The sequence below is a fragment of the Lipotes vexillifer genome, unplaced genomic scaffold (genome assembly GCF_000442215.2).
Source record: "Lipotes vexillifer unplaced genomic scaffold, Lipotes_vexillifer_v1.1 scaffold988, whole genome shotgun sequence".
Lineage (NCBI taxonomy): Eukaryota > Metazoa > Chordata > Mammalia > Artiodactyla > Lipotidae > Lipotes > Lipotes vexillifer.
Genome location: NW_006797916.1, coordinates 1,351,612 through 1,375,224, shown reverse-complemented (window position 1 = coordinate 1,375,224; position 23,613 = coordinate 1,351,612). Strand labels below are relative to the sequence as shown.

Genomic DNA, 23,613 nt, shown 5'->3' with positions numbered 1-23,613 from the left:
GGGGGGGGGGGGTGGCCTTGAAAACTCTAGGTAGCAGAGGAGGTGGGGGCTGGTTCCTTGGGCCAGAAATGCCTGGGGTGGGGGGCCCAAGGCAAGAGCCCTGCAAGGGCAGCGTGGGACCCTCGGGCCAGGAGGGGAGCTGTGGCCGAGCAAGCGCCTCAAGCCCTCAGGGAGGATGGGGCGAGAAGGCCACGGCTCACAGCGAGAGTGGCCGAGTGGCACGTGGGCCAGGGGCCGCCCCAGGCTGGGAGGGGTCTTCGCTGTGCAGTCAAGGGGGACATGTATGATTGCGAACCGCATGCGTGTGTCTAAACCCACACGTTATTTCTCGTTACTTGTAACTTAGAAAAGTAACATGTGGTCACCGTGGCCAGCAAAGCTGCAGCTCACGTGAAACCTCTGACAACCTTCCAGTCCCTGCGCGGATGGCACTGTGGCTGCACCGAGGACAGCGCCCGGCACACAGTAGGAGCTCAAGGAACACTACCAGGAGCTCAAGGAACACTACCGAGTGACTCAGAGAGACTGATCTCTGTGTCCCTATCACCCCCACCCGCGGGCAGCTGGCCGGGCCCCCGCTCTGCTCCAGTTCCTGGACAGCCCGCTGGCTCTCCTGGGGCAGACGTGGCGCTCTACCGGCCCTCCCGCCTTGGCTGAGGGCCCAGCCCGCCACCCAGAGGCCTCCTCTTCTCTGGGCCCTGGGCCTCCTTGGCCGCTGGCTGAAGACTGCAGACCCGTTCTCAGAATAAAGAAGTAATGAAGTAAAAAATTACGCAGAGGATCATGAAGGAAGCTAGCTGCAGCGCTGCAGCCGTCGGAACATTATAAACAGGTGTGTGAGGTGGTGTCCATGCGCTTTCCTATGAACATCCTGCAGGCCTGATGCCCATCAGAGACTCAAAGCTGTGGTGAGTGGAAACGGTACTTTGAGATATTTGCTACAAGCGTAAAAGGACATGAAAATCAGCAGTTTCCACCGGTGACCAAGTCCCAGATTCTAGAATGCCATCGCCGCCTTGTTCATAGTAACAAGAAATGCTAAAGGTTAGCAAAAAAGGAGATTAATTTCTTTCTCAGTCAAGCTCATGAACTCCCTGACTCCTAAACCTGGGCCTCTCCAGTGCACCCTGGTGAAGGACCCCAGCCTCAAATGACCTGCCTGCACACCCACGTCTGTCCACCCCAGTTTGCCCATCCTTCTGGAGCTGACTCCACCACCATCCCCGGAAGGCCATCCTGGCCCCAAAGCAGAGGGGTGCCCCCTCCCCTCTGCCCCCTCGGCCACTGGCTCCATCTTGCCTAGAGCTTCGGTTCAAGGGCTTCTCATGGGGTGGGACTGGCGTTTCGGGAAGCCACCTCCCACCTGTTCAGGAGGGTCCTGCACTTCATGGGGTCCCTGGCCTCCCTGTCCCCTCTCCTAAATGCTGTGACAACCAAAAACGCCCCCGGGGAACGGCTCCCGGTTGGAAACACCCACTTTATCCTGGGGCGGTTAGCTGTGTGCCTGACCTGCAGCAGCTCCCAAACACACAGTGACAGGGAGGTGGCAGTCCCTGGGTGTTAGGTCACTGGAAGGGAGACCGGCAAGGCGCCTGGAGTGTCCTGTGGGCAGCCACCGCCAGGCCAGGGGAGGGGGGTCAGGGACGGCGGGGCTTAACGTTGTAAGAGCCTCGTCTCTTTAAAATACCCCTATGGGTCCGGTGTGTCCCGAACTCCATGATGAAGGGAGATGGCCAGTTCTGAAGCAGGTGGCATCATCTGTCTCCCCAGGGCCTGCAGATGGTCCCAGGTGGGTGCGATGTACTTTCCGTAGCCCCAGACACTTGAGGACGCACACAGACGTCACACATGGCTCACCACAGGGCCCAGATGTCCACAGGTGGCCCCAGGCACCAAGGATGCGCTTAGACACACAGACGAGCCCGGGCGGCCACCCTCAGGTTCAGAGAGAGGTCCTCAGTGCTGGGGATGCTGTCCGAAGGTGTGCACAAGACACAGACCTCCACAGGTTCTGGTGCTGATGACGGGCCCAAGAAATGTCCCCGCCAGGCAGACACAGGGCCACAGTCACTGCCAGGTGCACCTGTCCAGGGCCTGGCTGCCCGCCTGAGAGGGAGACGTGTTGGCCTATCCCTCAAGCTGCTGGGAGCACTGCAGCCAAATCCACCCCCAGGGCCAACAGCCAGGGCGCAGACGAGGCTCAGGATATGGCCAGTGGCTGCCTGGCTCCAGACTGCGGGGTTTGGGAGGGCCTGGCAGCCCCAGCTGAGTTTCTCACTAGACCCTGACCTTCCGGGGGTGAGGCCCATAGCTTGAGGGTGAGCACAGAGCGGACGAATGGATGGACAGGTAGGAGGGTGAAGGGCCTTGCCTCCTGCCTGGCCAGCCTCTCCTCATCCCTTCCAAGCAGGTGGGGCGGCGGGCGCGGGCATTTGGCGCCCGTCGGCAGGACCAGCTCTGAGCTTAGGAGGCCCTCCTTGAGGTGGTGGGCTGGCAGAGCCTGGGCTAGAGTGAGCTGAGCCGGGCCGTCTCTTCTCCTGCTGGCCGGCCGGCCGGGCCCTCCTGCAGCCCGAGTCCTCACGTGCACCTCTCTCAGGCCGACTCCTCTCCCGGACACCCCACCCAGCCCCTCCTGGGGCTTGCCCACCTGTCCTAGCCTTGGAGCCCCTCAGTCCTCTGGGGCCTGCCAGGGCCCATCTTTCCTTGTACCTGTGGGAGCTCTGTGGCCTCCCCGCCAGCTCTGTCCTCTGGCCAACCTCACCCCTGCAGCCTGGAATGCACGCCCAGCACCTACAGACAGGGCCACACGGATGCCTCCCAGTGCCCCGACGAGGCAGGCTTGCATGGGCTCGCCCCTGACCTCCCCCTCTCTGGGGCACCCCCTCAATGGGTGGCACCATTGTCCGGTGCCCACACCAGATACCTGGGACAAACCTGGGCCAGGGCAGCAAGGCCACGGAGGAGAAGCTACTCCAGGGACAGGGCTCTGAGCACTGGGGACCCCTTTCTGGGACCCAGCTTCCCCACCTGCACAGAGTGGTTGCACCAGGTGGTACTCGGCCTGCCCTGCAGTCACCCTGTCCTGCCCGCTCTGGGAGGCTGGGAGGGGCTGCCAGGCAATGGGCCAGCGGAGGCCAGGGCACGGCTTAAGGATGCAGGGCCTTGGACCGAGGCCCGAGCTGCCTCCTGGACACTTCAGTGTGTGGGAAGGAGGGGTGAGGAAGGCGGGGCCTGCAGGGCCTCCGCTTGCTGGCCTGCTCCAGCCCAGGTGCTCTCTTTGGCCCCAGGCCCGGCTGTGGTCACCCTGTCCATCCTGTCCACCTGTAGGGCCCTGGGCTCGGCCACACTGCAGACGCGCGAGCTGATGGGAGGCCTGCCTCACGGTGCTGCTAGCTGGTCCTCACCTGGTGCTGGACCCCATCTTCCATCTCCTGCCTCCCTGCAGCCCCGGACTCGGCCACGTCACAAACTGCCTGGCCTCCCCCCGCCGGAGACCGAGCCTGCCCACCTCCCCTCCCCACACCCTGCCCTGCATGCTGTGTCCCCTGCTCAGGGGCCCTCGCACTTGTTGTGGGGGGGATCCCCAGCCTGTCCACTGCAAACTGGTGCCAATGAGTCACAACTCTCCCAGATGGGTGCTCCTGACCCCCATGAAGGTCTTACAGCTGGGCCCCTCATTGCCCATCCAGGTTCTGGGACGTGCCACAAGTGAGATGCATCAGCGGGTCGGCAGTTACCAGACTCTGAATGTCAGAATGCGTGGCCCCCGGGCCTCCTCTCTGACTCAGTTGGAGAAGTTAAGGCCTACAGGGTGCAGAACTCTGGCCATTTTCCTGAGAAGCTTGCAGGCTGGTGGGGGTGAGGAGAGGGCTAAGGATGGTCTGACACCCTCACTCCAACACCAAGGCCCCGGTGCACGTCTGGGCCGAGACCCTGAGCCTATGGCATGGCCCTGTCCTGAGGAGCCACCCACCGAAATACACAGAGCCCAGGATCCCCGCCACTGGACAGGATGCACCCAAGAGTGAGATGCCATGCCTGCAATAAGCTGAACTCTGACCCTCATTCATATGTCAGAGTCTTAACCCCCAGGACTTCAGGAGGTGACCTCATTTGAGTGTGGGGTCTTTGCAAATGTAACTGCCCCTAACTTGATAGCATTGGTGTCCTCATTTCCATAAAGTGAAATTCAGAAGCAGACCAGCACAGGGACACCTACTCATAACGACAAACCCAGAGACTACAGACCAAGGACCCCCAAGGATCGCCTGCAACCCCCAGGAGCCAGGAGAGGCCCTGGAACAGCTTCTCTCTCACGACCTCAGGATGTACTAGCCCAGTGACACCTTGATCTTGGACTTCTAGCCTCTGAACTGCTAGACAATAAACTCCTGCTGTGAGGCCGCCTAGCCTGCTGCATCTGTGCCAGCAGCTGGGGGAAGCGGACACACGCCTGACCCCCAGCACCTAGCCCAGCCTGGCACCACATGGGCAGTGCTCAGCATACTTACTGCTGAGCTTGCCCAGACTTGGGGAGCACCCTGGGAAAATAGGGAGAGCCCTGGAGAGTAGTGGGTGTGTTGGGGATGCCTGGGAAGCTGAGCAGCAGGGCCAAGCCCCGGAGGGAGGACGGTGACGGGCGTGTGCCGAGGGTGGGCGTGGGGAGGGCCGACCTGGCAGGAGGGGGCGCGTGTGCCAGGAAGGTGAGCCAGCCAGGAGCTGGTGGGAACCAACGCTGAGGCCACAGGCAGACGAGGGGCTGGGGTGGGTATGGCCTGGCCCCCTCAGGGGCTCCTAAATCTACCCAGGATTCCAGGATTCCTGCCAGGAAAGCTGGTATGCACCCCTCACACCCAGAGCTTCCCTTGCACCCATGGCGAGACCAAGAACAGTCGAGAAAGCTGGAGGCCCCGGCCCTGCCCCCAGTGTAGGGGTCATGGCTGGGAGGACAGGACAGCCCCCACCCCACAGCTGGGGACAGGGCGTAGGGCCTGGGGTTGGGGAGGACTGCAGCACCTCCGCCTGAACCATCTCCACCCAGAGACTTCAGGCAGCTCAGAGCACCTGCCCAGGCCTGTTCCTAGACACACATGGCAAGAAGGCCGCCAGCTGGCATGGGGTAGGTGGCCCCAGGCTGGAGCCCTCACCCTCCTGAGCCTGTGTCCTCTCCTGAATGTGGGTGATGACCTGACCCCACAGGGCTGTGCTGACGGCTAGATGTGGTCACAGCTCATGCCAGGCACCAGGCAAGGAGACATCAGACAGGCAAGGCCAGGGCCCTGAGTCTTGGTCTGAAATCCTCCTGAACCAAGTCAGGACTCAGGAAGGAGGGTCTGGCTTTTAGGAGAGCTGACCAACCTCTCACCACCTGGGCATGTCCAGGCCTGGGCCTGATTTGATACCGGCGTGGCCTTGGGTGAGCCCCTCTCCTGGCCTGTCTCCCTGTCCAGGACCAGCCAGGCTGACACCTGCGCCCTGCACGTGGGTGGCCTAGCACAGGCCCGGTGCACCCACACATCCTCTGCTCTCCCCCCGGCTCCGAAGCCCACCTGCCGCCTGGTGCGAGTGTCCTCAGTCCCTCTCCTGGGAGGCCTCAGTGGCCCTGCAGCCCTGTCCACCACGGGCTCACGCTGTTCCTTATTAGGACCGGCATGGAACCAGTCTACCAAGACCGACCTGTCTTGTCTTCTGGACTCACCTACCCCTGGATGGGACATCTGTCCATGGCTCCTGGGGGACTTGGCCCAGCATGGTGCTGGGGACACGCCAGGGGCTGCTCTTACGGTCGGCCAGCAGGACACAGCTGGTCCATCCTCTGCGTACACCCTGGGCAGGGTCGCCTGATTCACGCCCCTGGAACAGCCCTCTCTAGCAGGGCAGGAGCAGCAGGCCTTCACTGGACAGGCTCCCGGGACCAGCTCAGGGTGAGGCCTGGCTACATGGAAGGCCGAGTCACCGGCAGCAGTCGGGGTGGGGGCAGGGTGGCCCTGGAGAAGGAGCAGGAGGCGTTCCAGTTAAGAGGAGCTCTAACCTGGCCTAAGCAGTGAAGGCTACGGCTAGGAGAAGGCAGCTGGTGGCCCATAAGGGCCTGCCCTCGAGGCCCCATTTCAGGCCTCCAGGCTGGGGTGGCACGAAGCTTCCAGAGAACACAGAGCCCAGGACTGTTCAGCAGTTAATGCCACTGGCTTTGGGGTCAACAGACTGGGCTCTAGACCTCAGAGCTCCATGTGGGCCGAGGCCCCTGAAGAAAGCTGTGGGGCTTCTCGGCCTCAGTTACTTTTCTGTGAAGCAGGTTTGCAAAGACCCCTCCTCATCCGCTGTACCAGCTAGACAGTCATGCGGAGGGACCCACGCTGAGGGCTCCCAAGTTCCAGACACCACTGCCTGCAGGCCCTCCAGGGACCTCTATGGCAGGGGGCAAAGGGGAGGACAGGCCTGAGGCAGCCGCAGAGTGCATGGCGTCCGCGTGCACCCCTCCTGCAGCCTTCCAGTGGCTACTAGAGAACAGTACAGACAGAGGTGGCCTCTGCCCCCAGGGCCTCAGCGAAGGGTCAGAGAGATACACGACAAACCGTGTCAAGTGTCAGGAGGCCGAGCAGGTGCTCAGGAGACATCTGGGGACCCGAAGCAACCCCACAGGCAGAGATAGAAGACGGTCGGCCCGTGCGCGTGTGTGCGTGCGCACGCGCGCGCGTGTGTGCGTGCACGCGTGTGCGTGTGCATGTGTGCGTGCACGAGATGCAGCACGGGGCTGGGCTTTTCTCCAGTGTTGCAGAGGGAGCCAGCTAGAGTGGTAGCTCCCCCTCACCTTCCATACAGTGCTCTGGCCGGAGGGAGGGCTACCTGGGCTGTGCAGCCCATAAAAGGGGATGTGACCATCGTCCTCATCACGGCCTCGCCTGGCTGTCCATCCAAAACACTACACACAGTCACGAGCGGGAGCCCCGTGCGCACTGATGGTCCCTCCTTCGTGAGCCCACAACATTTCTGCTCTCCCGGGCAGGCACAGGCTGGAAAGGCCACCCAAAGACCCAGGGCCGCCCTCCCTCCCTTCCAACGGCTAGCAAGCATTGAGTCTCTACCCCACCAGCCAGCCCAGGCGTCCTCCCCGGGGGCTCCCCAGGCTGGAGAAGTCTGCCTGCCCGCTGGCAGGACAAGAGACCAAAGGCCCGGATCCCGGAGAGCAGCGTGTCACCACGGGGCCACCAGAGGGCGCCCGCTCCACAGAGCCCGGCCAAGTTCCTCGGAGCAGGAGAGGACGGGACTGGCCGCTGCCTTGGGAGGTCACCCTGCTTCCTTCACCCCACGTGGCACCGGCACTCTCCTCGGTGCCTGGGCCCTGCAGGGCACTCTCCAGTTCAGGTGCTTACGGGGGAGGCTGAAGCCATAGGGGGTCGGGGAGAGCAGCTTCCCAGAAGCCCCTGGATCTGGGACGGAGGAGCCATGGGCACTGGTCGGGAAGGGGTGCAGTCCAGGCCCCTGGGGTGGGGGCAGCACCTGAAGCCCTAGCTGGCACGGTGCTCGGACAGCTGCTGGGCGGCCATACACCCCCCGCTCCGTCACGTGCACAGCAAGGCACTCTGCTGGTCCCGGGTCCCCAACCCACTGCAGCCCCAGCCCCAGGAGGCCAAGACCCAGCCCCCTGCCGGCCCCGCCTCACCTTCTCCAGCCTGCCCTGCTCTCTCCCAGCCCTTGACGGCTGCCCAGACTCTGCCACTCTGTCTCTCAGCCTAACCGGGACAGAGGCTTGTGGATGCGATCAAGTGTAGGATGGTCCCGAGGACACAGCGGCCGAGTGGGAGTGGACGTGTGAAGGAGAGCTGTGCGGCGAGGGGACCTTGGAGTGCCGTCTAAGATCGGGGCTGGGTGAGGGCAGCCGCTCAGCTGCCCTGAGACCCTGGTGTCCAGGGCCCAGGGCAAGGGATTCAACCGAAAGGCCAGGGATTCCCGGGCATTAGCTCCTCTGTTTGCATGGCGGGTGGCGGGGCTTATGAACCAACGTGTGCTGGCCCCAGGCACCCAGATGTGCCTCCCAAAACCTGTCCCCTAGGGAGGGTGGCAGCCCTGACGATGACAGGGCTTTGCCAGCAGACAGAGGCACAGGAAGGCCTACCTTGGGGGACTTGAACCCGGAGCAGGGGTCTGTCAAGGTATCAAGGCAGAGGCTTCTGTGGGTCCTGCCCTGCTGGGGGCCAGGGTCCAGGACCTGGCTGCCCCCTCCCATTCCCCAGCAAGACACGGCCATGGACTTGCCCCTCACACTCCTCTCTCGCTCAGAACTCCTGTGGCTGTGGTCATTCCATGTCCCCCGTGTCACTACTCGAATGCCCCCTCCCCACCCCCGCCCCAGTTTGGGAGGAGTTCCCCAGGGCAGGAAGCTGGTCTGCTCCGCTCTCGTCCACCGTGTCCCAGGCACCCTGAACAGACGCGCAGACCCACGGTGGTTCTGGACACGTTTGCAGTTGGAGGAAAAAGCCTGGGGGGTATCTGTGAAATCCTTAGACCTCCACCCTCACTCCAGTCCCCAAAGCTCCTCAGAGGCCTGCAGGGAGGGTGTGGGCAGGACTGCGGGCAGCTGCAGGGCTGAGGCCGCCTGAGACGGCGATGCTCTTACAAAGAAATGACACGGCCCCTGGGCGGGATCCAAGGCGCCGACCACCTGCAGCTGGACTCCCCGCCCGAGGCGGCCCTGAGTGCCAGGCGAGCACAAGTTCCCTGGGCAGGAATCCCTGCGAGGTGATGTTCCCTTCCCGGTGGCAGAGGTCGAGCCTCTCCACCCTCGCCCCCGCCCCTCCCCGAGCGCACAGTTCGCTCCCGACCTCCCCGGGGCCCCTAGGCTGCCTCTGCCGGGGACCCCCGGGAATCCCCGGACCGACTCGAGGCGCCTCCCGGAGAGGGCCGCACAGCCGGTGGGAGTCCCCAGCCCATGGCCGCCGTCGGCTGCGCCCCGACAGCCGGCCCCGCAGCTCAGCCCTGCCTGTCCCGGAGGACGCACCGAGCCAGGGACCGCCCGGTCCGCCGCCCGGCGAGGAGAGCTCCGCGGGGAAGGGGCCGGTGTGCGTGTTGGGGGCCGGGGGGCGGCCGAGCGGAGCAGAGGAGACCCGGGCGGAGGGAAGGCGGCTCGGGGCGCGGAGGCGCAGGGCGGACGAGGGCAGAACGGGAGAGAGAAGGGGGCGCAGGGGAGACGCGGGAGCGCCGGGTCACTCACCCGAGATCTCCGCCTGGGGCACGTCGCTCAGGCTGAAGCCCTTGGTCCCGTAGATGTGGCGGACTTCGCCGCAGCTCCGACTCTTGCTGGCAGGGTCCCCGTGGGCGCAGGCGGCCAGTGCGACGGCCACGCACAGCAGCCACCAGCCTCGGGCCCGGAGCTCCATGGCGGGGCCGGCGGCGCCCCCGGCCGGGCCCGTGCAGCCCCCGCCCGCGAAGGGCAGAGCCAAGGTCCCGGCGCACTCGGCTCGCGGTCCGGAGGCGCCGGCGGCAGGGGAGGCGGAGACAACAAAAGCCGGCGGCGGCTGGGCGCGGGGCGCGCGGGGCGCGAGGTCCGGCCGCTCTCTCCGGCGGCCCAGAGCGCGGCAGGCGAGCGCGCAGTCCCGGCCCGGCCCCTCGGCCGCCCGGGAGAGGGGCGGGGCGGGGCGCGCGGGGCGGGGCGCGCAGGGGCGGGGCGGGGCGCGGCGCGGGGGCGCGATCCGAGGCGCGCGGGGCGCCCCTCCTGCTCCCAGGGCCGCCCGGCTCGCGCGGATCTGTTGACTGCTGGAGGGACGCGGGGTGGCCCGGAGCGCGCGGGCCGTGTCCGGGGTCCTCGAGGGCGGGCCCTCCACTCCCAGTGCCCGGGGCGGCGGCACCACCTGTGGGGGCGGGGGCGGGGGTGCTGAGGCAGGGCTTCCCCCGCCGGACGTGACATCACGCCTTCCGCGCGCCTATCAGGGGCTTCCCCGCCCCCAGCCGAAGTCGGCGTCCCTCCCGTTTTCTCTCTCCTCGGCTCAGGCCGTGCCTTCCTGCACCCTGGCCGCGTGCCTGGCGCGTCCGCTTCCACGGCCTTGGTCCCCTTTGTGCCCCGCCCGCACCTGGGCTGCACCCCTTTACGGCCCCTCGGCCCCGCGCCCGTTTCAGCCACCTCTCCCGCGGCTCCAGCTCACGCTTGGTTGTTTCTGTGGAGGAGAGAGTGGGGCGCTGTGCGTAGCAAACTAGCCAAGAGTCCAGACCTCACGCGCGCCCGTTCCTGCGTAGAGGCAACCAACGAGTTAGTTGTTGGAGATCGTCAGCGGGTTCTGTGTCCCCTCCACGTGATGCTTTGGATGCTCGAGAAGCGAGCGAGGGGGGCAGAAGCTTGTCCGTTGGCTTGGGCCGCTGGGCGGTGGCAGGTGACCTCTTGGGGAAGGGATGGCGTCGGGCCGCCAACAGGTCATATTGCTGGGGGCTGAGGAGAGCGTGACAGTGAGTGAGGCGGCGGGGGACCGTGCAGGGCGGGTGGACAGTGCTGGCAGCGGCAGAGGATGGGGATGCGGGCCGCGGGAAGTGAGGTGAGAGACCGACCGGGGCGGGGGGGGCAGTGCTGCCTTGCACAACTCTAGAGGATGTTTTCACATAGACTGCAATGTGAATGGCTCCCCCTGGAGTTGAGCAGTGTGCAACCCAGACAACACTACCAGGCAGCCGTAACTACAGTGATTAAGAGCACAAGCTTTGGAGCCCAACAAACCTGGAGTCTAGTTCCAGATCTACTCTCAGGCTATATAATCTGGGGCAGGTAATTTAACCTCCCTGAGCCTCAATTTCCTCAAGAGGACACGCTATATATTCCTAGGACTTAGTTCAGTGCCTGGTACACAGTGGTTCTCAATAAATATGTGTTAAATGAATGCAAAAATGAGCTAATACATGCCCTGTAAGGCGGTGGTGAGAAGTAAATTAACATGTGCAATGTTTTTACATACAGTCCAAAAACTAGCCCACAGTAAGCACTAAACAGTTATCTACAAAAGATGACAGACTGAAATATTAAGATTCTTCTGGATGGAAAGATGCATGAGGGGGAGGAATTATTTTATTTAAATCAATAAAAAATAATCATAAGCTACTGAGAAAAGACAAACATTAAAAGTAATATAAGCGGGGCTTCCCTGGTAGCACAGTGGTTAAGAATCTGCCTGCCAACGCAGGGGACACGGGTTCGAGCCCTGGTCAGGAAAGATCCCACATGCCGCGTAGCAACGAAGCCCATGCACCACAGCTACTGAGCCTGCACTCTAGACCTGCCAGCCACAACTACTGAGCACGTGTGCCACAACTACTGAAGCCCGCACGCCTAGAGCCTGTGCTCCGCAACAAGAGAAGCCACGGCAGAGAGCAGCCCGAGCCCCACAATGAAGACCAGCTCCCGCTCGCCACAGCTAGAGGAAGCCCCGCACAGCAACGAAGACCCAATGCAGCCAAAAACAAATTAATTAATCAATTATTTTAAAAAAGTAACATAAGCTGGACACGGTAGAACTTTGGTTAAGTGGGGAGAATTCTTGATGCCTGAGAGTACGTTTGGAACAAACAAAAAGTAGGAAATGATATATTTTGTTATTTCCAATTGTAGGTCAGGTAAGGGCAAAAAGTATCGATAACTTCAAAGCATTCTAGGAATGATACTGAGCCCTGAGCCGTGGAATCTGAACTGTTTGGGTTCACTCCTGGCTTGGGCGGGGCGGGGGGGGGGGGGTGGGGACGGGAGCTGAGGGCGCCTCCGTTTCTTTCCTCCCGGCTGCTGCACTCCCCCACCCCGTTGCTGCTCTCCTGATACGTGTGCAAAGGCCCCAGAGACCTACCAGGCCATGACTCCAGGTGCCTGATTGGTTGAAATGGGGGGAAAGCCAGTAAATAGGCACTCTTGGAAGAGGACCCCAGGATAACCACCCTGTGCCAATAAGGGCGCCCAGACCTTGAACCTGGGGGCTAATGGTTTCACCTCACAGCAGGGCAGGAAGGAGGGCCCTACGCCTCCCCTGGGGTTCCCAGAGTGGTGGGCTCAGCAGCCTCAGAGGGGGCTTGCAGCCTTCTACCCCCTCGCCCAGAGACACTGAGTTACCGTGTGAGAGGGGCTGGGAGGCCCCTACCCCAGTGTGCTGGCCCCTGGCCCTGCTCACGCACCTGCCACCCGGTCACGCTGGTGACTCACAGATCCCGTGCGGTGCTCAGGCCAGCCTGTCCCTGCTTGCCTGTGCCTGGTGCAGCTGCCTAGATGCCTCCCCTGTACCCGCCTGGCTCAGGCCACCCCATGCCTGGCCCAGGCCACCTGGCCCCTGCCCCCACCTTCTCTTTAGGAGCTCACCTCCAGCCACGTGCTTCCGGGTCAGGCAGGAGCCAGACGGCCGGAGGCTCGATGGAGTCACACACACTTACTGTTGTTATGGGGATCTGTCGCCTCCTCTTAATCTGGCCAGACGGGGAGATTTCTCAGGGTGGCGTCAGAGTCCAGTGCGTTTCTGGGCCTCCAGACAGTGGTGTGGCCAGAATGTCCACGTGCCGTGCTCACGTGGCCGGTTTTCAGGACATGGTGGTCATGGGCACGGCCCCTGCACACGCCCCTCCCAGGTGTACGATGACTCCATCCCCTAGAGAAATCCTCACCACTGCCTGCAAAGTCCCTGTGTCGTTCCCCTTCAGAGGTCACGACCCTCGCGGCCAGGGCCCTTCCCCTAGTGTCCCCTAGTGAGGAGACGCGCCCCCAGCTGGATCCGAGCTCTCACTTCCCTGACGTTGAGGGGAGCCGCGTAAGTGAGGGGTGCAGTGTCCCTTTGGAGAATGGCTGTAAGGAGAACTGGGAATGGCAGCCGGGCACCCTCCCCTCCCCGGGGGTCCGGGGCTCTGGCTCTGTTCCTCTTGGTCTCCTCTATGTTGGGTGGCTTCGTGGGTGCTCAGCCTCTATGCACTTGAGGGGGCCGAGGGGCGGCCCGGGGCCAGGCTGGGGTGGAGTTTCTTCCCAGGGCACAGGCCTCCCCCACCAGGTGCAGTTTCTTGCCAGTTTTCTATCATCAGGACACTTGATGACTGAAAGTGACAGAAAGCCAACGTGAGGAAAGGAAATGCATCGTCTTGGTAGCTGGCACTAGCTGGCTCCCTGGTCCTCTCCCGGAGCGAACGGAACAGACCTGAGTTCAAATCCCGGCCTTCCCACTTGTCAGCAGTGTGATTCTGGATGTGGCACTCAGCTTAGTTTCCTTATTTCCTCTGTGAGGATCAAGGAGGGAGGTCTGTGCCTGTGCGGGAGGGATGCTGCTGCTGTGACCCAGTGTGGACCCAGCTCCTGGGGGGCCCATTCTCAGGGCCTGGGAGGAGGCAGTAATGAAGGCCCTGCCACGGTGTTGGCCTGTGGCCCAGCGGAATGCCAGGCGGGACCATCCTTCTGGCTCTGGATGGGGCCGGTGCCTGCCAGAGGGCCTTGCTGACAAGGATCTGAAAGGCCAGGTGTGGAGGCAGCTGACTGCTAGGTGGTCACGGCTCGAGGCGGCTCTGCCAGGTCACGGGGCTTTGGGGACCTGGAGAGGAGATGCCTGTGCACCTGCAGTGTTCCTTCACCTCTTCCATCCAGTTGTCCGGCCCGCAGAGCCTCCTTCCTTGCTGCCCCACCCAAGGGAGTGCTTATGTTGTACAGACGTGGACACTGTTACTGGGAGAGGGAAGGGGCCCCATCCCAGGTCATGAAGCCCAGAGGAGCTGCCCCAGTGCCAGCTGCTGGGACTCCGCTGTTCCTGAGACACAGCTGCCTCTGCCAGGCCCCCACTTACTGCCCCGGCCCTGCCGTTCAGATCTAGTGCCCGTCTGGGGCAGCCCAGGGTGTGGGATCCCCACACAGCCTGGGCTTCGGGAGCCAGGGCCGGGTTACACTGGGGAGGGCCTCATGAGCCCACACATGGCTGCTGTGGCTCCAACCAAGACCACCACCTCCTGCTTTGGGGACCTGGTCTGCCAGAGGTGTGGGCACAGACGTGCAGACACAGACGTGCAATGGAAGGAAGGAAGGGAGGAAGGAGTGAGTGGTTTGCTCATGAAAAGGAAGAGGCATCGTCCCTGAACGAGTGGGTGTGTGATGGATTTGCCCTCTGCTTACACCCAGGGAGGGCTGAGAAGAAAGGGACCATTTAGAGTCGTCTCGGAAGGGGGCCTGTGCTCTCCCACGTTTCCGTCTTCTCGAGGAGTGACCCCGAGTCCTGAAGGGCAGCACCCTGCCCCCCACTTCCTTTCTCCGGCCAGGGAGGGGTCAGGGCACGGTGGGCCCCGGCTGCTCAGAAGACGGGGAGTGAGCGGGTCGCCGGATCCACACATTAGGGCTGCCGGCCCACTAGCCTCCACCTCTGGATCCCCACGGGCCTGTGCTCCCCTTCCCCAGCTATTGCAGAGCAACAGGGGAGCCCCCAGAGCAAGTTTTCAGACAGACTGAGCAATTCCATCCACGTGTCTGCTGACGACCGCCACTGCCAGCCGTGTCCCTAACGAGGGCCCTATCTTGTTGGCAGTAAGGCACGGGGTCAGAGGGCACTGGGCAGGACAGCTAGGCTGCCACACCCTGACCCACTGGGGGCCCGGAGATGTTGTGATGCCCTGCGAGTCAGTGGAGGACACACGGTCCCCCCGCCTCTGTGGGGCACGGGGGCCCCGGGCAGCAGCCTGAGAGAGGAAATAGGTGCCACGGGGTGTGGCCGACAGAGCGGAATGTGACGTGGCTGAGCAGAGGCTTCGCCAGGCGGGGCCTCCTGCAGACGGAATCAGGGTCCCTGACAGAGTTCCCCAGAGCCTGCGGGTGGGAGGGGGAGCCACCCTGTGGGCCTTGTGGATGCCACTGGTTTACTGCAGCTCCTTGCCTCTGTGGGGAGGTGGGAGAACACTTAGAGTCCCTCACTCGTCAGCTCGGGAATGCGTCTCTTGTCCTTATAAAGGGTCTCGGCCCAAGGCCACCCCGGGATTGCCCCAGTGTGGAGACCCCAAAGTTGGCCCCAACTCTGCCCAGACACTCAGTGGGACTCTGGAGGCCCCCCAGACGTGGGCCTCATCCCCAACCCCCAGAAGATTGACTCTGCTCTGAGACCGAGCTGCTCCCCAAGCTGGGGCAGGGGCTGCCTCTCGGGAGGAGGCCCTTGCCGAGCACCGTGGGGTCAGCAGGTCAGACAAAACATGGGTTCTCTCGTTCCGCAAGGGTGGTCCTACCTGTCCCCCTGCCCGGCTCAGCTGCTCAGCTCTGCGGGGCCCTTTGATCCGCCAGAAGCCCGGGCAGGCCTCTCGTGCACGCGGGGCTCGCTGGGGAGGAGCTGCACGGGCGGGGCGGCCGAGTCTGGGGTCTGCGCACCCACTGGAGAAGGAACCCCCACCCTTAGCCCTGGGCCCACCTGGCGCACGCTCCCCTGTGCCGCCGTCCTCGCCCCGGCTCCCTGGCCCGTCCCCGGGGAAGGGCTAAGCCGGGACCTGGGGTGTCCAGGCGCCGTCTGACGTGTTGGGGTGAAGCTCTCCTGGCAGGCCCAGGCCACCGGGAGCTGGCTGCGTTCCGGCTGGGCTGGCTGGCTCTCCCTGCCTGGCTCTGCGTGCCCCTCTGCACCTCTTCCCGCCTGGACCGTCGCTGGCTTCTCATCTTTTTTTCCTCCAGTCCACGTGGCCAGGCTGCTGGTCCTAAAACCAGCTTCTACCCAAAGCCCTGCAGGGTGATGCCGGAGAGCCCTCGGCCACTCACTTTGTGGCTGACCGGCTGCCCGTCACATTAAACCAAACCAGGCCACTCCCTCCGCCCCAGACAGCCCTGGCTCACTCCTGGAATCTTCCACTCATCGTGGGGCAGGTCTGAGGTTGCTTCCAGCCCCAGAGGTTTGGGGCCGAGGACATATGTGTCCACACAGATGCAGCACCTGAGACCTCGCGGAACCTCAAGGGACGTCGGTCTTCCGCACTTGAGGCCTTCCAGCATTCCTTCATCACCCAGAGAGCCCTCGGGTTGCTGGGTCCCCAAAGCAAAGACCAGTTTCCAGGGCTTGGTCAGGTTCGAGGCATCCTCTGAGAACCCTGTGGAGGGCTCGCCCCTGGGAGGAGCTGGCCCAGAAGGACCAGGGTCCTCCACGTGGCCGAAGGAGGACCCAGATTCCAGTTGTCATTTTCAGGAAGAGACAGATCGGCATCTACAACAAGGCATCACCTTGCTCACTCACCTAGATGCTCCCTGAGCTCCTGTAGGCGCGGACCCCGTGCTCGCCTCGTGGGCCAAGATCTCAGCATGCCCAGGACATGATGGTTCCTCTGCACCACGCGGCCGTTGAGTGGTGCTCCAGGAACGGACCTCTCTCTGACTGGCTGTCCCAATCTTTGCTGCTGCTGACGAAGGTGCCCCGGGCTGCAGGGCCGTCGGTTCGAGGGTCTTCCCCAGGGAGTCCGCCTGAGAGAAGGGGCTGAGTCGGCAGGGAGGACTGGAGAGGTGGCCAGGCTGGGGGACCCTGTTGGCCAGCCCGGGAGGAGCAGAGAACAGTGGGCAGGTGGCTCTGGGCTCAGCGGCCTTGGTGGGCAGCCCAGGGGCTGGGGGCGGGGCCTGCATACCGGGCTGAGGAGGCCCCCAGCCTGTGTGGTCAGGACCCGGCCCAGCCACCCAGCGCTCAGACCACCACGTGCTGTGTGAAGCTGGGGCCGGGGCAGAGCCAAGGGAGGGGATGGAGTGTGGGCCCACAGGGAAGCGCTTTCTCCTGGGGGGCCCTGCAGGGTCCAAGGAGCAGGTCTTGCAAGGTGCACCGAGTCCCAGGGTGGGAACTCGGGTGAGGGGAGGCACTGGCAGGTGGGGCTGAGAGAAGACTCCAGCTGCCGTGGTCTGCCAGTGACGCTGCTGGGCTCTGACTCTCTGTGCAAGAGTAAAAGCCTCCTGGGTGGGAGGGGACACATCTGGCGCTGAGCCAGGGACCTCTACCCCTTGAAACGGGCGGAAGGTGGGAGGGAGGGGTAGTCAAGCGGCAGGCTGCTTCCAGAGTCAGGGGTGCGCTGCTGGGAAGGACGGTGTGGGGAGCGGTTCGGCCTCGTCCTGCCCTGCTGTCCTGGGTGCAACCGAAGGTGAGGGAGGGTTCCAGCCCTGGCCCTGTGCACGGGAGGCTACAGCCCCCCCGTCCCCCAGCACAGCAGGGACATCCCCATGGATAAAGGAGGCACCGGCTGGAGCAACACGGCTGAGGAGTTGGGTGAGAAAGGGGAGGCTGGTGACCACAGCCTGTAGCCATGACCTGGCCTGTTGGGTCGTTCTTACAGCCAAGCTCAGCCCGAGTGTCCCAGACCTGGGCCAGTTCTGGGTGAGCAGGACGTGGCCATGGCCCACCTTTGCTGGGAGGCAGGGGGCACTGGAGGTCAAGTGTCCCCTCCGTGTAGGCAGTTGGTGGCTTAGACCGGATGGTGACATTGACCAGTTTGCCTGTCACCTTGGTGCCTGCCCTTCAGTGAGAATCTGGCAAAGGTGTACCCGAGAAGGGGACAGACAGGCAGCCTAGCCCTTCCCAAGGGCCCCAGATCAAAGGGCTCCCCAGGCCTGAGGCTGGGGCTGGAGCCGGGGATGGTGGCCTGAGGTGCCTGCCCACTGTGCCCTCAGCCCCCGGCCTGCAGCCCCAGTGCCCTTGCCTCACCCCGAGACCTCTCCCCTCATCGTCTCCAGCACTGCTGGTGCCCAGCTGAGCCACCCAAGGAGGGCACTGTGTCTTTTGCTTTCTCCATTATCTCATAGGAAAAATGGGCGCGATACAATGTTGTTCCCTGAATAGCCAAATCACCTTAAAAAGGGACAACAAAGTTGGAGGAGTTACATTTCTCAATTTCAAAACCCACTACAAAGCTACAGTAATCAGATAGCGTGACGCTGGTGTAAAGACATAGACCAATGGAATAGAAATAAGCCCATGCATGTCTATGGTCAATTGGTTTTCAACAAGGGTGTGGAGACCATTCACTGAGAGAGAGAATAGTCCCTTCAACAAATGGTGCTGGGATAATGAAGTTAGATACCTAGCTCACACCATACACAAAAATTAACTCAAAATTGGGTGCCGCCGGCGCCGGGAGTGCAGTTATGTATGGGGTAGCAGGAGGGCCTGGGATCCTGGGACTTACGGGTGACACACTTGGTTTGGACAGGTGGGTCCACCTGTCCAAACCAAGGAGGGTCTCCCGCAGGGCCTCGGGTAGGGGGACTGTTTGCTGCAGCCCCTGCTGGAGTGGGCAGAGGTGCTGGGGTGAGAGGTGGCCGAGTAGGCCGAAGCCCGCTGCTCTCAGCCAAGATCCGGTGTGCATGACCAAGAGCCAGAATTAAAAACTTCCTAAAAACTTGAAAAAATTCTCTAGTAGCGTATGTATATGTGATTGTTATAACTCCAAATTCAGAAGTGTGTGACGAAAAATAAAGTTCCTGTTCACACCCTCCATCCAGAGTATTGAGGTTAAGACTGCAGGCATGCCCTTCTAGAACTTTCTCTGGGTCTTATCTGGGCATCTGAGAGACCCTAATAGTTCAGGTCTACCAGGCATATTGTTGTGGAGCATTTTAAACTGAACCCTAAGTCCTGGTGGTCATTTCACATTCGTATGTCCAGATCTCCCTGTCCTTTCTGCTTGTTTCCTCTTTATTCTGCAAAGCGGCTGCATTCTCCTTCTATTCAACCACGCCTCTCCTCGAGAGTTCTGTTATTTCAGACAAATCGACATTAAACCCCACCAGTGAGTCTATGTGAGCACACATGAGTTCTTCTATAGGACAGATGATCAGAAACACGTCCGCTGAGTTATGGGGTGTGCACTTCAATATTTTAAATAAACATGGCCAAATTGTCCTTCCGAAACACCGGGCCAGGTGAAGCCCCTTGTCATGTGCCCACCTGGATGACAGGTGAATCTCACGAGTGTTGCCATCTGTGCTTCCCTAGGACTGGGAGGTTGAGATGTTCTCATAAGTTCGTGGCACCTTGCGTGTTTCCTGGGGCCCATCTATCCGAGCCCTTTGCCATCTTCCACCTTTGTTGTTGGTCTTTCTGTAATGATATTTGAGGAGTTCTCTATGGATCAAGGACAGGTCTGTCACCTGGAGTCTCCGTTGCAGATTCCAGCTCGCCCGCAACCATGTGAGTCAGTCCACATGAATTCCAACCCACGCAGGGGTGTCTCCGGACTCCCATCCTCCCGTCTCTGTGCAGGTTTCCGTCTGGACCAAAACCTCACTGTTTCAAATACCATAGTTTAATAGGACACATATTTCTTAATTTTCAAAATTTCTTGGCTATTCTTTCAAATGTTCTCCTCTGTAAGAACTTTGGGCTCGACCTTAAGTCTCATGAATTGCCCTGAATGTGTAGGCTAGTTTTGGGAGAATTGATTTTTTTTCTCAAAATTGAGAATCTTACGTATTTCAAATTTCTCCCTTTATTCAGTTTTTTAAAAAAATTGCTTTTCAATGAAGTTCTATAATTTTTATCATGTAGGCCAGCGGTCCTCAACCTTTTTGGCACCAGGGACCAGTTTTGTGGAAAACAATTTTTCCACGGGCTGGGGGTGGTGGGATGGTTTTGGGATGACTCAAGTGCATTACATTTGTTGTGCACTTTATTTCTATTATTATTACATTGTAATACATAATGAAATAATTATACAACTCCCCATAATGCTGACAGGAGGCAGAGCTCAGGCGGTAATGTGAGCCATGAGGAGCGGCTGTAAATACAGATGAAGCTTCGCTCGCTCGCCCCCTGTTCACCTCCTGCTGTGCGGCCCGGTTCCGAACAGGCAATGGACTGGTAGTGGTCCGCGGCCCGGGGGTTGGGGACCCCTGATCTAGGCCTTTTACATTTTTTTGGATTTATTTTTAGATTTTTTTTTCTCTTGTGACATTTTTGGCAATGTATTTTCATCAGTCATTACTTGTACAGGAAAGTTAGTGCTTGTGGGATCTTAGTTCCCTGACCAGGGATCGAACCTGGGCCCTCGGCAGTGAAAGTGCCGAGTCTTAACCACTGGACCCCCAGGGAATTCAAACAGCTTTTCAGTTGGCCCCCTTCTGATTTCTCGATAGCACCTACAGTTAGTCATGGCTTGATCTTTTTATTTTCAAATATTTATGGCTTTCAGTTCTTTTTTTAAAGTATATATATTACTGCCTTGCCTATGATCTCTAGTGTAATACTGGTAAAAGATGAAATGTTGTAAAAATATTGGTGGGACTTCCCGGGTGGTGCAGTGGTTAAGAATCTGCCTGCCAATGCAGGGGACACGGGTTCGATCCCTGGGCCGGGAAGAACGCACATGCCGCAGAACAACTAAGCACGTGCGCAACAACTACTGAGCCTGCACTCCAGAGCCCGCGAGCCACAACTGCTGAAGGCTGTGTGCCTAGAGCCCATGCTCTGCAAGAGGAGAAGCCACCGCAAGGAGAAGTCCGTGCACCACGACGAAGAGTAGCCCCCGCTCGCTGCAACTAGAGAAAGCCTGTGTGCAGCAACGAACACCCAGCACGGCCAAAAATAAAAATAAATAAATAACTTTATAAAAAAAATATATTGGTAACGATGGAGACCCTTGTCTGTTCTCCCGACTGTAAGGGGGATGCTTTTAAAGTTTTACTGTTAATCATGACTTTGGCTGAAGATTTCTAGAAGAAATATTGATCACGTTAGGGGGTTTGCTCCCTTCTTTTCTTGCTGAGAAATTTCAGTTTTTAGTAGGAAAGGATATGAAATGCTTTCAACACCTTTAAGATGATCATATTTTTTTCTCCTCACTTCTTAACATAGTGGGTTATTTATAGATTTACTGATGCCGAGCCATCCTTCTGTCCCAGGATTAAACCCTACATGAAATGCAGGTGTTTTCAACCCCATCCTGGCTGTGGTTTGCTGAGGTCAGCCCCCAAGCCCTCCGGTTCTGTTGGTCTGGGTGACTTCTCCTGCCCTGGTGCTCCCTGCTGGGCTCAGGGCAGGTGACCACATCGCTGTGACTGTGGGGTCAGAGGGGCATCAGTGGCTCTGTCCCCCGGGTACCTCTGGCTGCTGTTCAGCCAGGGTGTGACAGACAGAACCTGTCGGGCCTGGCCTGCTTTATGCAGCTTCTGGTGCTGTGTGTCCCACAGTCTGGAAAGTTCCCTGTAGAACCCTGGCCCCCTCCTGTCCTGCCCCGGGCTGTCTGTGCTTAGTGTCCCCAGTCATTATCGCCCGTGCTCACGGTGGCGCCGTCCTGCCTTGGGGAGGCAGGTGTGCCCTTTCCGGGGCTGCCGGGAAATGGGTGGAGTCACCCACCCCGGAAACCCCCAGGCCCAGCAGCTGAGACCCAGGGGTCTGCAGCCTCTCCCCGCACATCTTTGTACAGTAGGTCCTTTGGAATTTTGAGCTTGGGGGCACACGGCTGAGCGCCGTGCCAGGGCTGGAGGGTGGAAGCTGCCCCTCATGAGGTCTGGGCGCTGGCCTGCACCTGACTTTGTGGGCCTGGTGTCCCCAGCAGGCTGGTGCCCCCGGGCAGATCTGCAGAATGGGTCACATGGTGGAAGTGGAGATGTGCATCCCTTAATCCGAGCAGAAACCACTGCTCAAAGCTGTGGACACTTGGCTCCCGGCCCCGTAAGTGGGCTGGTGCCTTGTCATTACACAGAGGCGTGTGGCTCGGCGGCTCCCTGGGGCATGGCACCCGCCCATCTGCAGATGGCGTAGGCCCTGCAGGATCCCTCCTCCTCTGAGGGCCACGGAAAACCCACGGATGGAGGACATACGGGGCTCGGTCAGGGGGAGCCCTGGCAGCACAAGTCAAATGGACCAGACAGCAGATCCTGCCTGCCTGTCCCAAGAGCTCAGCCAGGGGTCCTATCCCTCTGGTGTCTCCCCTGCCTGGGGTCTGCTCACCCAGGAGGCCACCCTTCTATCCTTTGTTTTCCCAGGGAACCCCCCAGAGGGCAAGATGCAGGTCAAGCACCAGCCCTGATCCCGACGCCCTCATCCTTCCCCAGACCCCACCGTGGTAGAGCAGCCCCTCCCTGTTAGCCCTCGGAGCACGGAGCAGAGGCCACCGAGGCCCTCTGGGCCCTGTGGGTGGTGTCAGCAAGTCTGTCTGTCCTGGCACACGGAGTCAGGAGACGGTATTGGGTCCCTAGCCTCTGAAGAGGACGGGCAGGGCGGAGGGCGGCAGCTCACAACCCAGGACCCCTCACCGGCTGTCCCGCTTCCGCCCACAGCTGGGGTCTGGCCCGCCGGCTGCCGGGTACCGGCCCTCAGGCCTGGCAGCCCTGGGGAGGGGTTCTCGGCAGGGATCACCTGGCCACCTGTGGCCTGGCCGGCTCCCAAATCCCTGCAGAGACAGCACCTCGTGGACGGATTAAAAATAAAACTATAAAATAGAAAATGACCAAACTCGGGGAAAGGCTCTGCGAGGCCGTTGGACCCGACATCGATTCTCCAGACCGTGATTTTGATGACGCGGCAGAAGCGGCATACAGACCGAGTTTCCCTTGAAGTGCACAGTGGTTTTTGGCGTCTTGTTTTTTTTTTCCTTCTTTAAATTACAGGAGGAAGGAGAACTTTTTGGCAAAGTATAGTTTGGGACTTGCCAAGCCCAAACTATTTGAAAAGAAGAAAAATCACAAGATTTTTGCCCAAACTCTAAAAAGACTTTGATTCTGTTTGAAATTGAGGTCTGTGCAGATGGCCCGCTGGGCAGAGGTGGAGCCTTGGCCCGGCCCCCCGTGTGGCTGCAGTGTGGCCCTGGAAGGTGACCTCGGTCGGGGGACCCCGCTGTGCCGTTCTCCAGCTAAGGAGCCTGAGTCCCAGAGGGCCAGTGGCCAGAGCTTGTTTAGATGTTTACAGACCCTTCTCCGTCTTCACCGCCCTGCCAGCACAGCCATCTGTGTTCAGAGGAGCAAGTGGGTGACCTCCAGCACCTCTGCCACATGACGGGGGCCCCCCGGGACAGCAGGACCAGTCTCCCCGCAGCAGCTCTGGGAGGTGGGGTCCAGAGTTTGCCCGGCACAGGCGGGAGGGAAAATCCACACAAGACTGTTTCTGACATCAGTGACAAGACCGCGGTCCCTGAGACCAGCCTCATGTTCTGTGATTCACTAGAAAGACGCTCAGAACACACCCGAGCTGCTACACTTAGGGTTATGGTATTTCCCGGGAAAGGAGACAGGTTAAAGGCAGCCACGGGGAGAAGCTGAGTGCAGAACCTGGGAGAAACGCCGGACAGGAAGCTTCCACTGTCCTCTTGGAGGTAGGATGGCCGGCCTCCCCACATCCACGTGAGATCAGGGCCCGGAGCACAGCCAGTCGTGGGCTCACTGCAGCCCGAGTCTGGAGTTTCTCTGGGAGCCCCGCTACGGGAGCACGATTCATTGACTGATTGATGATTGGCCAAGTGGCTGACCTCAGCGTCCAGCCCCTCTTGAGGTCAATTGATACCACGCGACCCCAAGACTGCACCCCACATCATATTTGTCACCGAGGTCCCCAGGTGAACAGACACCCCCACTAGGTGGTACCTTCCAAGGGCTCAGGGCTCACCTCCCGGAAGCCGGGGCTGTGGCCAGACCTCGTTTTGGGCGAGGTTAGATTCTCTGCTACCCGGGCCTGCGCTGGGGCACATCTGAGGGATTCCTGTCCG

At 60.8% G+C, this 23,613-nt stretch overlaps 1 protein-coding gene and 1 non-coding gene across 2 annotated transcripts in view; both read right to left on the bottom strand.

Moving 5' to 3' along the window:
* The window catches only part of GPC1 (glypican 1), a 27,939-nt gene extending 18,565 nt beyond the window's left edge, over positions 1-9,374 (bottom strand). Inside the window, exon 1 of the mRNA XM_007469944.1 lies at positions 9,209-9,374. Within this exon, the coding sequence (XP_007470006.1) occupies positions 9,209-9,374 (166 nt within the window). The remainder of the gene's footprint in view (positions 1-9,208) is intronic.
* A 10,556-nt stretch (positions 9,375-19,930) lies between these two features.
* TRNAE-UUC (transfer RNA glutamic acid (anticodon UUC)) lies at positions 19,931-20,003 on the bottom strand. The gene has a single exon. It is a non-coding gene; the product is annotated as a tRNA-Glu (tRNA).
* Positions 20,004-23,613: the final 3,610 nt, after the last annotated feature.